The sequence below is a fragment of the Notothenia coriiceps genome, unplaced genomic scaffold (assembly GCF_000735185.1).
Source record: "Notothenia coriiceps isolate Sejong01 unplaced genomic scaffold, NC01 NC01_scaffold00010032, whole genome shotgun sequence".
Lineage (NCBI taxonomy): Eukaryota > Metazoa > Chordata > Actinopteri > Perciformes > Nototheniidae > Notothenia > Notothenia coriiceps.
In genome coordinates this window covers 58,324-72,096 of record NW_011342733.1, presented here as the reverse complement: position 1 = coordinate 72,096, position 13,773 = coordinate 58,324, and the positions used below count along the sequence as shown (strand labels likewise).

Sequence of the window (13,773 nt, the reverse complement as noted above, 5' to 3'; positions counted from 1 at the left end):
TGTTGCTATGTGTGACATGCCATACGGATCAATCGCCCGTTCTCTGTGGGGTAACACACTGTTCGCCTGTGCATCTGACAGCCATCCCCAGCCCATTTACTGTCAAATGGGCTCCGCTCTCTTTGCCTGAGCTCAGATGCAGATTTATGCCAGAGCGATGCCGGTTCTTGCATATTAGATGAAAGCCTTGTTTGCATATACTCGCTCTCTCTCTCTCCCTCCCTCCTCTCCCCCCTCTTTCTCTCTTCCTTTTTTCTGAGGCGTCACTTTAATATGTATGCAAATGAGCTGCGCTCCACGGGCAGATATGTGTGGAGTCCTGTCCTGCAGTCAGGAGGTGTAGGAGAGATTGTGTTTGTATTTATGAGGCATGGGCCCTGCCGCTCTTGGGAGAGAAAACGCTGCGAGTAGTGTGGTGGAGGCTCTGCAGTGCAGGCAGAATGCAGATATGCCAATAACAGAGGTCATGGTTGTCACTAATGATAAGAGGAGACAATTAGACAATAGCATAGCTGTAATGTAACCCCCCCTTACACCCTCTTATACACACACAAACAAACATACAAACCTCTCACATCCCTACTCTGGCACGAAGCGAGCGAACAGACTGAGGAGGAGACGATTCTTCTGGAATGTTCTTTCTATTGCAGCAGCTCTTCTCCTCAGCTCTGCTCAACCTGGACGGGGGCTCCTTGGTGATTGGTGTGGGGAAAATACCAATTTATTGATCTCACGCATCACTCAGGGGGGCGAGGATCACTGTCAGAGGCTGAGGCAGAGGAGACAAGGTCAGGTCACCTATATGAGAGAGGCACCCCTAACCCATTTCATCAGTCTGAAGCTCTCCAGACAGGCCTCAAAAGCCTGCGATCAATAATGTTTCGGTAACAGAGGAAATTAAAAATAAAATGTTACGGCTTATAGTTACTGGCATCATCTTTATGTGTTGTGTCCAACTATTACACAACGATAGGAAAATATCTAGTTTTAGATAAAAAAAAGAATTAGTTCAGTGTGTTTTGTAAGATTTTATTTCAGAAAAAATCTTAATGAAAGAAACAATGAAATCCCGCTATTATGTTCAAGACATAATAATATCTTGGCTTAGTGCCAATCAGTGATCTACTAAGGAAATACACACACACACACAAATACGCACACATCCCCTTCCTCCATCATGAATAAACCATACTGTGTCTATGAGTCATATACCACCCCCACATCCCTCTCTAACCCACTCCCCCTATTCGGAGCTGCGAGAGTAAAAACGCTAATTAACGTGATGGCTAGCTCCAGCTCCTGTCAGCAGCTTGTGGGGGCCTCTCACGCAGCCAGGCTCCACTGGTCTCTGGTTTTAGCAGCTCTCTCCCCAGCCGCCATCTCTGGAGGACCGGGGCCCCTCATTCATATTCAGCCCCAGTCGCAGGCACCTGGAAGCAGCCAGCACCAGCACCACCTCCACCCTCTCCACAACCCCCTCAGTGTCTATCACCAGACCCCCATTCCAGCCCACCTCCTGTCAATGCTTGATCCCCAGTACTGCGGGTAAAGGACGCCCGCAAAACTCACCCATACCTCACCCACATACACACAAACACATTTATCCTATTTTCTCAAACTAGAATCCAATTGGAACACAAACTGAAAAACTCCATTTATGAGATGTGGGAGCTAGAAACTCCATCTAGGAGATGACACAACCCAACTGATGGGTTGAATCACCCAACGGTGGCGAGAGAGAAAAAGATAGAGGGAGGGAGGGAGGCAGGGAGGGAGGGAGGGGAGCTGCGTGCCTTGGTGGACTAGCTCTGTAACCATGACAACACAGCCGGGAGAGCAAGAAACAGGAACATACAGAATCTGTTTCTGCTGAGACTTGCACATGTGGCAGAGTACTGCTTTTCCTCCGAGAAGAAGAGAAGGGGAGGTGTGTGTGTTCGCATGAGTGTGTGTGTGCGCGTGTGTAGGCCCTTATGAAACATACATGCCTGCTGCCTCTCCAACCAAACTCACTCGCCTGCCCTAGTCACAGAGTGAGTCACAGCATAAAATACATTATGGTTGAAACTGAAGCACACAACCCAGTGTTTAGTGGCAGCCTTTTTTTCTTCTTTCCCTCCTCAACTACTGAATACGGTGAGGTGGAGGCTGGGATTCGGTACGAAGAGGAAAAGATAAAATATAAAAGGAAAGAAAGAGCAAAACATTTTCTCCACAGCCGCTGTTCCTGTCTATTTTCTCTCCCTGTGCCTCTCCGCCGCTCCCCTTCTGCCTATCTTTTCTCTTTCCTCTTGCTCCCTCTTTCTACAGGCTCAGTCTAACCTCCCCCTCCCCTTTCCTCAAGGGAATAAAGGTCGTAACGCAAATGATTACTCAAACCCGAGTTGCCATAGAAACGCAGTCATGTGACTAGAGCAGGCATGCATAGACCACAACAAAGAGGTGGATCAGGAACCAGCGCTGGGAAGAGCTGTAGCTCGCCTTACTGGTGCCTCAGTGCATTTCACTCAAATTCAAGCTTTTAAAAATAGGCGAGCAGCATGAAACGCAAGGGGGAGAGAAGCAGAAAAACCGACACTCTAAAGAGCTGGGAAGAGAGGCTGTAATGAATCTAGGCTGTAACACTGCAGTGTGCCATATATTCTACCATTCACTAGCATACCAAGGGTGTGTCCTATTCATCATGTCCTTCTTGAGGCAGAGCTCAGGCGCCAGTTGTCTGGAATTTCTGTGAAATGGCGTCAGTTGTAGAAATGTGGAGGGTGGTGGATTTGTGTGCTTCTAAAATAGGAGTATGGAACCGTAACTTTTTTCGGCGTGCTACACTTCAATTATTCCTCCTCAAAGCTCAAAGAGCAGGAGCAGCTTTTTGTCTGTGTGTAACAGTAAGGTTACTTGTTGTTGGAGCAGTTCTACTTCCAACTAGATGTGGGAAAACCTAAGATTTAAGAAAAGCTACGCATTTAGAAAAACACATTTAGGAAGAGATGTAAAAGAGAAAAGTAGACAGGAAAGTAGGGTAACTATTGAAGGATCTCTCCATTTTCCAACAAGTAACTAATTTAAAGTTGACATATTTTTCCTTAAAGGCTATCTTTCAAACAAAAAGCCAGAAAACCAGAATTAAGCCAAATGAGTAAAAGCTGCTGAGCACAACAGTCGGTATGTCAGTCTGAAGGAGGAACACCTGGAGCAGAATGAGAAGGTGGCCTGCCCCAACAGGACTCAGTTATCCTGCATCCAATCCACCCCCACCGAGATTAGTCCTACGCCCTGGATGAACCCGGCAACCTGTGACCATCTCAGAGACCAACAGACAACCCCCCAATACACAGAGTCGATCTTCACATTTAACAGTGCGAGGGAAAAACAACAATATTGTTATGGGAGATACATTTGCTGTATGGAAGCCAGCTAAAGTGCGGACTACTATTGCCTTGCTTTTATTCGTGTTAGCATTAATAGCCACTCATTTTGCTGAGCTCAATCAACGCTAGCAGAGCAGTAGGACGGGGTACATTTTCTGGTGATGAAGTCACCACATCTGCGGTTATGAACACTGTGTGTGTCAATGTCTACGCTTTTTCTTTTGCTCTCTCCCACACACACATCTGAATTCAGGCTTGCCTTCACACACCAGAAAACACTTACAGCACGAAGATGTATGGGCAAACACTTAAATACTCAATCTAAAGGGGTGCGAGTGTTACCCCCACCCCTCACTGACTGCTGGGCCTTTCCCTCCAAAGTCCACCTGCTCCCATGAGGTTTCAGGCAGCAGCTGAGTGTTCAGTGAAGTCTGCAATCATCCCGTGTCTAGACGATGTCTACTGGTAGACAAGGAGATGCACACTCTGCACAGGCTCAATGTATAAAAGAGAAGTCCCGGGATAGACCACGATGTGTTTGAGTTGGTGACGCAGTGGTTAATAAAAATGTTTAGAGCTAGACTGGGAACTCAGCCAACAAGCACCACCATGAATACAAAAAAAGCAGCAATATTTTAGAAACAGTTATTGTCCAAATTTAAAAAGAAAAAGACTTCTCTTCATGTTTTAGGCTCATTATTGCATTCCAAATGCTTTTTTTGAATTTATATCAATACAATAACTTTTGGTTGGTGTATCATTCAAAACATCTTATATGCGTGTGCCATTAAATGTCCTTTTTTTTCCTAAAGTTAAGTCCAAGAGTTTATCATCAATACTGCTGGAGCTGGCAATGACGTCAGGGACTTCTTAACACCAAGAAGAATTCGAAATAAACAATACTTGTTTATAACATAGAAAATAGGTTATCCAAAAAACTGCTATGTAGTTAAGAGAAGAATTTCAAATAAAAAGGGGAACATATCAAGAATGTTGTATAAGGTTTTCATTTAAGTATCACTTTTTTATTTTTTTACTATAAACTAAAAGTATTGTTTTATCATTCAATGATCTTCAGTGAAATGCCCTTAAATGGATACTGTTAATTAATAATGGAGTATGCTAATATGAAACTTTGTAGTAGACATGAGTTTATTCTTGGAATCTTAGTTTTAAACGACTTCTCTGTATGACGAGAGGATTTGAAGAAAATAACAAGAACTACAATAGAAGCAGAAAAGCACAGAAGCGAGAGATACAATGGGTTGTAGGGAAAGAAAAGGCACTGAGAGAACGAGCAGGTGTGGTGGGAAAGACCCATGGGCTTCAGGGAGAGAATAGATCAATAACTAATTTCAGTACCGAGCTTCACTCGCGCTGTTTTCCAATAAATGCTGGACTGCCTCAGCCCTCCCCCCACTATCTCTATCACCTTCTACAAGCAGGGAATGGACTCAGTGGAAGAAGGCTGTTTCCCCCCGCCGTAGTGATTGTTGGTTAGATGGATTATGTTCTTACAGCTAGTGTATTGTATAAATGTAATCCAACGTTGCCATTTCCATGTGTCCTCCATGGGTGCTCCCACAACCACTCCACATATGCAGTCTCTGTAACTTTTTTTTTTCTCACTGCTCTGCCTCCTGCAACCCCCTCCCAACCCCCTCCCTCTCTCTCTCTCTCTCTCTCTCTCTCTCACCCACCCTCATTCGACCAGGGCCAGTGTTGAGGTTTTGTCAAGAGATTCAGTCAGACAGGAGAGTGAAGCGTGTGTCATGCAGGGCTGCTGCTGCTGCTGAGGCTCTTCTCCTCAGAGGCTGTGACCTAGATAACCAAGAGGAGCTGGAGCGCTTGCAAGCCTTGGAGCCACTCCAGCTTCAGCAATGTCAGGAAGGGGTTAGTTGTGTAACACAATGTCCTATTTAGTTTGCTCACACACACAGAGACATGGACACAAACACATATGTACCCTGTAGTATTTCCGCATTACAGTGGTGTATTTCTTTTAGAAGACATTTGTTTATTAGCAAAGACGGGATGTGCAGGTTGGGGTTTGTGCATATGAGGAAGCAAAAAACAAAAAAAAGAGGAAAGAGCCCCTGAATTCATCTGAATTTAAACATTAGCATTAAGAATGCTTGGTAAAACTTTCCAGGCCAGCAGCCACTGCAGACACATTATGTCACAGTGGAACAGTGTCAAAACATCTACAGGCTTCCTGCAGTGTTGGAGCGTCCTTTTTTTGTTGCATTCACTCAACTGATGTTTGGTGTATGAACATGCTAAATATATATAGCAACAATTACTTCACTATAACCAGGCAGCCAGTAAGTTTGAGGCACACTCAGCGCTGCACTGCCACTACCTGGTCAGCTAAAAACAGTTACATGTTGACAGCCATAAAAAAAAGAAAAGTCAAACTGATATTTGTGTGCAGCTGTCAGGACTCTGATGGGGAGAAACCCGACTGATTTATTGGTTCATTTTTATATTTAAGCGAGAATATTCACAAATTCCACAATACACCACCATCATGTTGAGGAGATGAAATATAGATGGAGCCTACTGCGCTGGAGCAACTTAAACATGCTGCTCTGTGAATAGCTAAATCTGTGACCCTAACATCTGAGCTGAGAGAGCAACATTGCCATCTGGTGGATTTGATTGTGTATTGCCGCTGCCTAAACTCACTGATATGACTCACTTCACTGTGTGGCAGTTTAATCAGAATAATTAGTTGTAATTTGACATAACTTTGTGTCTTGAAGTAAACATACACTGGTTGTCTGGTTATTTGGCAGAGAAAACTATGATAAGATTTAAAATAAAAGGCCTCAATGGTGCCCAGTACTTTTATACAACTACTACTGGCTTTTTCAGTCCTTCAATTTAGATTTTCAGGTAGAGCACAAACTATTGGTAGCTTATATTGTCAGCGCTGGCTAAGTTGGGGCTTGAAGCAGTCCCAGCCGGGCTTAGGGATTGGCTCAGGAAGAATAAAGTCTTTCAGTTTGTCCGGTAATGGCAAAGCTTTCACTCTGTCTTCCAGGGGCCCAGGCTGTAGGTGGCTCCTTATAAACGCCCGACAAAAGTTTTGCAGAGCAGGAGGGTTCGCTTCATGCTCTTCTACGCGGCTGTGCAGGTCCTTGAGAGCCTGAGCGTAGGGGTGAGGGTCCCGACCGGGCACAGGGAGCTTCACTTCCACATGCAACGCGATGAGGTCAACCTTCGCTAAGTCGAGCAACACCTCAGCTTGCTCCAGCAGCTCGGAGGCGTGACTTTTATCGGGGCATTGCTGCAGGGCAGTGTGGAGCCGCTGGAAAAGGAGGCTGTACCCTGACCAACAAGAGTCGCCATGATGGGAGCAAACCAAAGACGCTCCGCTACGGATTAACAGCACCGCCAGAGGGAAGAGCAGGTCGAAGTGCTCCAGGCTCGTCTGCGTCAGGGTGGGCATCACCGAGGACTTGCCGTCCGCATTCAGACAGGAGCTGGGGTCAACACCGTGAGACAAAAGTAGCTGTGTGACTTTCAAGCAAAAGTTACCCATCTCAGCAGCGTCCTCCGCGGTGGCCTCCAGAGCCTCCGTGACCACAAACACCAGCAAGGACAAAGCCGTTTCACCGTCTAAAGAAGCCGCATTCACGTCAGCACCTGCAGAGAAGTTCAAATTAAATTCAAATAATGAGACAATTTGTCAATAAACTATATTTATTGATGATAATTTCTACAAATTAGTAATTGTTTAGGCCCTTTATGAAAATTCAAAAACAAAACTATTGACTGGTTTTAAATTAAGTTTTATTTGCTGCCTACATTAAAGGCTACTCCAGACATACATGTATAGTACTTCTATAAGGTTTGGTAACTTTCAAAACAGATCATAATTAGGAAGAATTAATGAGAAGGAATAGTACAAATCAAGGCAGTAGAGAATGACATAGCTTGACCAATAGTCTGTAGTGTTCCTTTCTTTAAATTAAGATTATTTTAAGTAGGTTTTTTATAACAGATTGGCTTGTTGTGATTCTTTACTCATACTGTAAAATCACGTACACTGTAAAGCAGCTATAGCAGCTGCTTAAACAAAACATTAAATAACAGGACCGGGCATCTCAATCTATATTAAACAAAGAAAAGCAGGATATCTTCATATTTGAGAGGCTCAAACTGTATTTATGGCCAGGATATGAACGACAAACTATTATTTTAAAATATAAATACCATTTTTTGTTAATTGATCAACTTCATCGCAGCTCTGGATGACTTCCATCAGTTGTGATAAACTGACTTTTAATAAAATCCCCAATGTGCTGCTTTTTTACGCTGGTGTTCACTGCTTGTAAATACTAATAAAGCAGATTGATGACACCACTACACTGCCTATGAAGACGTGAAAGACTTTGACTCCTAAACCTCCCGCAGTTAAAAGTCTTGTCTGTCAGTCAGTCAGTCGCTTCACACCGGAATCACAGGATTAGTTCTGCTCCATTTCCACTTACGATAACAACTCTATGTGCATATTTAAACCTGACACCCCCTGAGTTTACTTTGATCTCAAAATGCATACAGGTGGGCAGGTATGCATACTAACACAAGTTCCTGAATGTAGTGGTTTGAGTGCGATTCTGTTTTAAAGCGGACAAGAAGGCAAAGTGAAGATGAAGGCTGTTTCACAGTCAGTACCTCTCTGAAGAAGAAGCTCAATGTTCTCTGTGTTGAGCACAGTGAGTCCGTCGCTGCTTGCAAAGGCATGGAGCAAAGGGGTTTTTCCTTTAGGGACGAAAGCAAAACAATCAGGTGTTAGAATGAACCAACCAGTGAAAGAATAAATATCTTGGAATAAGGCCAGGCAATGAATGTACCATGTTTATCCCTTGCATTGACATCAGCACCGAGCTCCAGAAGGACGAGCAAGCAGGGCAGCCTCTCCAACTCCTCACTGGCCAGATCCAAAGGACTGCTCTCATGGATCTACCAAGTTACCATTTATATTACACACACAATGCTACAGAAAGATAATCATGAGAACAAAAGAGGACAGAAATCATCCAGAGTTGCCTCACCCTGTCTCTCTTTTCAACGTCTGCTCCGTGCCTGACCAGCAGCCTCACCATGTCTGGTTTGTTCCTCAAAACTGCCATATGGAGAGGGTTATAGTAGGACACTGGGTCTGGATAGAAAAACAGAAATGAATATTAAACAAATGGAGTCTTTATCACGTTAAGATTTCGGACAATGCTACATTTTCTTTAAAAAAGGCATGATGGCCAATTTGCCGCAACCCAATTCATGTTTAAAGGATCTGGTTAAAGGGTGTTTTCAGTACTTCCTTGTGTTGTATGTATTTACTTAGAGCTTCAGATGCAGCATATGTGTTGACTAACTGGTGACTGAGTGTTTTCTCAAGCTGTTGTTGTCAGACTCTTCCCCGCTGTAGCTTGCAGCAATCCAGTATAAAAGCAGATTATCAACCAAAGTTTATTCTAAGCTTTACATTGAACCGAACAGCCCCCTGTGCCTGATTGTAAATACTAACTACATGTATCTATATATTACTGACCAGATTATTAAGGGTTAAAACAAGCTTGGGTCCGTCCATCTAGTTAATACGGTTTATTTTTGGCTGATTTGAAAGCTGTAGTCATTATTAATATGGTGGATTTTCATGTTCCTAACACGAATACTGCTGATACTACTTCCTGAGCTCTTTGTGACATCGAAAAACATAAATATAAATATTATAGGCCTTAAAGTGCTGCATGAACACTAACAATGTATTATTATTTTTGCTTGACCAAATGAACCTGTCTAGTAACTAGCTATTCTATGATAAGCTTTTGCTACAGGCCTCTCAGATAGTTTGCACACACTATTTTGAAACATCAAGGCATGACAAACACAAAGAATAGAGAAGCTTGAACATAGTTGCATGCTATGTGGGAGAATGTGTCAGTGTTAACTTTCTGGAAAAAGGCATTCAATACATGTAAAAGATGAACGAAGCAGCCTCTGCCAGGAACCCTAATTATGTCCCAGGGGAAAGACATGCTTGCCACCACCAGAGGTCACCACAGCAGAGTCTGACACCCTGGCAGATTCTGTCACAGCCGTAAGACAAGCAGCACTTTCCACTGCAATTTGCAGAAGGGAGACTTTTTCTCTTCAGTGTATATGGACAACAACTTGCTCAATTTTAAACATGCAATCCTTGGGTAAGATTGAAAATGGCAGGGCCAGTTAGGTTCCACACTTCAAACACTTATTACATTTTCTCTAATTCAGGTTGTTGTGCATTTGACAAAGACTCCCGATCACCTATTAAAACTGTAGCAAGATGAAAGCTATTGTAGCTACTAGCCAAAAAAGCTAAAATAATAATATAACACTTCATTGTTAGATCAAGTCTGAAATGTCTCTTGCATCACAGCAGCAAAATATATACCTTTTGTTACAGAAACGAGTCCTAGAGATTTCTAGTGACAATAAGGCACTTAATTTCCCAAGAGGAAAACAATTGATTTAAGTTTAAAATAATAAAAAATGAACACTCATATATAACTTGTCATAGTACACAGGAAGAGATGTGTGATTAGGATTAGTGTGCCCTTATAGTGTTGTTTAGGGTTATCTGGCTGGCTACTCCTATGTACAGTATGTGCCATTTTATTGTGTACAATTAATTTACGAGATAGCTTACCCTCAAAGTTTAGATCAGCTCCGTATCGTAGAAGGATTTCAGCGGCGTCGACCAGTCCGTGCTCTGCTACCTTCGAGAGAGAACAGCTGATGCCTTCCACAAACACTTCTGACTGGGACTCTCGCTCCAGAAGCTCCGCCAGAGAGCTACAAGGAGCGGACTCTCCCTCAGGGCTTCTGACTCTGAACACAAGAGCAGAAAGGTGTACCGTTTCACCAACTGTATGCAATGCCACCAGATCAACTATACATTGTGTACTGGCAGAAGTTATAACAATATAGCTGGAGAAGAACAAACTGACACACACTTGAACATTTCAAAGAACTACCTTTTACTGTTATGCATCAGAAATTAGGATACATTGGATTTAACCTTAATAACCTTATTAATCTGTTTCACAAAAGGCTTTGAGAAAGAACTCAATGAACATACTGGAAATAAAACGTGCACAAAAAATATATATAAGGCATGAAGGCAAGGCAAGTTTATTTATATAGCACCTTTCAACACAAGGTAATTCAAAGTGCTTTACAAAAATGAAAGACATTAAGAAATGGCATTTAAAAACAGTCATTAAAAAGCAAAGATAATCAAATAAACATTAAAAGAAAAAATACATGAATAAAAGTTACAGTGCAGTTTAAGATATGAATAGTTCAATTAAAAGCAGCGGCAAAAATAAAAGTCTTTAGTCTGGATTTAAAAGTAGTCAGAGTTGCAGCGGACCTGCAGGTTTCTGGGAGTTTGTTCCAGATATTTGGAGCATAATAACTAAACGCTGCTTCTCCATGTTTAGTTCTGACTCTGGGGACAGAAAGCTGACCAGTCCCTGAAGACCTGAGATATCTGGATGGTTCATAATTTAGCAGGAGGTCAGAAATGTATTTTGGGTCTAAACCATTCAAAGCTTTATAAACCAGCAGCAGTATTTTGAAATCAATTATTTGACACACAGGAAGCCAGTGTAAAGACTTCAGAACTGGAGTGATGTGATCCTCTTTCTTAGTGTTAGTGAGGACTCGAGCAGCGGCGTTCTGAATCAGCTGCAGCTTTCTAATATATGTTTTTGTGAGACCTGCAAAGACACCATTACAGTAGTCCAGTCTACTGAAGATAAAAGCATGGACACGTTTTTCCAAATCCTGCTGTGACATTAGTCTTTTAATCCTAGATATGTTCTTTAGGTGATAGTAGGCTGATTTAGTAATTGTTTTAATGTGACTGTTGAAACTCAGGTCAGAGTCCATGACTATACCTAGATTTCTGGCTTTATCTGTTGTTTTGAACATTGCAGACTGAAGCTCAGCGCTAACTTTTATACGTTCTGCCTTGGCTCCAAAAACCCTTACCTCAGTTTTGTCTTTGTTTAATTGGAGAAAGATCTGACACATCCAGTCATTGATTTATTCAATGCACTTACTCAGTGTTTGAATTGGAGCATAGTCTCCTGGTGAAATGGTTATGTACATTTGTGTATCATCCGCACAGCTATGGTAACTTATGTTGTTGTTTTTCATTATCTGAGCCAGTGGTTCATGAACAGTAACGTTTTTTTTATTTTTAGCAAATTACAATAAAATACTCTGACAATTAATTCAGGGTGGTATCCCATGATCTGGGTAATCTTGAATATCCTCACAACAAGTGACTTGAAAAAGCAGTCTGGGTTGAAAAGGTAGAAAAGTAAAAAAATAAAATGGGGCAAGGATATGTCATTATCATGAAAGAACAGACTCACAAAATGTTGCAATTTGTTTTTAACATTTTCATCCTCAGCCTCAGGATTTAGGAGTAATTATTTGATTGTGTTTTACTTAAAAGGATGTTTACTACAAAAACACTGTCCTATTTGTGATGCAATAAATACCATTTGTGATTCCAGTAAGTTTTAAGCATATCTTCTATATAATAACCTGAATTGCAACTACTTTGGTCAGGATAATCGTGAAAACAAATGTTTATATCGTCCTCTGCCTACAACTATTTATAAATAATATAAATATGGTGCCTTCAGCTTTACCTGTCCTCGTGACTTCCGCCTACTTCCAGCAGTCCGACTGCACTCATGACAGCGTCCACGAGCGGCTTGTACTCATATATGATCCTGCGAAACCCATGGAGGAAAGGCATGGCTCCTCCGCTCAACACTGTTTAGTAAGTCAATACCTAAAAAACTAAGTACAAAAGTACAAGTCATATAAGGGACTTCATTTTGTATAGAGTCTCTTAGCATTTTGTTGAGCAGACACATGTATTGGTTGGAAATAGGACACAATTTAAACAAATTTTCCACTTTAGACACGTTGCCACTATGTGCATAGCATTTCATCGTCACCTTCTTAAAAAGTTATATTCTAGCTAGCTAACTTAGCATGCACATGTTAAACGTCACAGTCACTGCTAGCATTGGTAGCTACATTAAATGCATCGCTCACATTTGTTAAATCTTGAATGAAATGATCTAAATTGTAAGAAACTCACTGATAACGTTACTCCCGCCGGGTTGTTTCCCTTAGTTCATAACAGGAAGCACTTTTCCCGCACGCCCACATCTGTCCGACGGTGTTTTTAGTCCCCCTTGAAGCTAAAAGAATGCAACAAATGTTCCACTTTACGCTCTGTCCTCACAATGGCGAATATTTTCTCCACTAAACGAACACTGTTACAAGTTAACCGATGAATGAAGAGAAAGAAGACTATTTGAGGAACAAAGATACATCTGCAGTGTACAAAGCATACAAAGCGTACAAAGTGCGTACAGGACATTTAAAAAAGATCTTAATGTTCATTTTATGTTTACCCATTAGTCCTCACTAAATTAGGAAAAGTCATGAAATACTAAGCAAAATGTGAACCATTTTTTTAGATACGTTAAACATTGAATGGGGTCAAATTGACCCCAAGGATAACAGGAGGGTTAAATAATGAGACATTGGGAAGTGGATGGTATTTTATTTTTTGTGAACAAATTGACCCTTGAGCGTAGTTTTTAAAAGTTTATCAGCTATTCTAATGAAAAGGAACGGGTTATATAACAGAGTCCCTATTCCAAATATTTGGGCAGAACATGTAGGCTACACAGATATGGTTGCTGCTTTGGGTGGTTTGTGTTTGCTAAGATGACACTGCTCTCATGAGGGCTTTCATCAAGTGATAGCCTCCTTCCTGCAGTCCAACCACAATGGCTAATCTTTCCTGCACTAAACGAAATATGTCCAGTTTGCTGCTTAAAAAAGAGGTAGATGAATAAATAAAAAATAAAACCTAAAGCTGGGCTGTATCTGCAGTTTTTATTAAATAATAAGGGATTGGGAAGCGAATGGTAATTTCTTTTTCGTGAACAATATCTCAGGACACTGCCCAGACGTAAAAAATGTTTTCCCTCCAACAACCATCACAATTGTTAACTGTAAATATGTCAGTCCCTTCCTTGTAAGTAATTCTGCAAGTCGATCGGCAAGTTTCATCTTTAAAATCTATTTGTCAAGTGTCGCAGATTATTTAGTCATCTCCTATTTCATAGTCTTTTATTATTATTATTATCATTTTAAAAAAAAATCTTGATTTTATTTATTTTTGATTTTATTAATCTGTGTGAATCTTTGCTGTCCTGTTTTTTCATGCTTACCCTGTTGCTGCTTGGTACAATGGAATTTCCCCTTGGGGATTAATAAAGGTTCATTTAATCTTATCTTATCTTATACTTCC

The 13,773-nt window shown here is 41.5% G+C and overlaps 1 protein-coding gene across 1 annotated transcript; it reads right to left on the bottom strand.

Annotated features, from left to right (window-relative positions):
* Window positions 1-5,020: 5,020 nt before the first annotated feature.
* On the bottom strand, window positions 5,021-12,622 carry asb6 (ankyrin repeat and SOCS box containing 6). Its single transcript, XM_010771503.1, has 7 exons — window positions 12,547-12,622; window positions 12,086-12,239; window positions 10,066-10,247; window positions 8,432-8,538; window positions 8,231-8,339; window positions 8,052-8,138; window positions 5,021-7,019 (listed from the first exon to the last, which is right to left on the bottom strand). The coding sequence occupies exons 2-7, from the start codon at window positions 12,193-12,195 to the stop codon at window positions 6,298-6,300; spliced, it is 1,317 nt and encodes a 438-aa protein (XP_010769805.1). The 5' UTR covers window positions 12,196-12,239; window positions 12,547-12,622; the 3' UTR covers window positions 5,021-6,297.
* Between the last annotated feature and the right edge of the window lie 1,151 nt (window positions 12,623-13,773).

Bases quoted from the DNA above. Each gene is read 5' to 3' on its own strand.
- asb6 (XM_010771503.1), bottom strand. From the start codon at position 12,195: ATGCCTTTCCTCCATGGGTTTCGCAGGATCATATATGAGTACAAGCCG. The intron at 8,340-8,431 runs GTGAGGCAACTC...GTAACTTGGTAG, and splicing joins ACGTTGAAAAGAGAGACAGG to ATCCATGAGAGCAGTCCTTT. The intron at 8,139-8,230 runs GTACATTCATTG...TCGTCCCTAAAG, and splicing joins CAATGCAAGGGATAAACATG to GAAAAACCCCTTTGCTCCAT.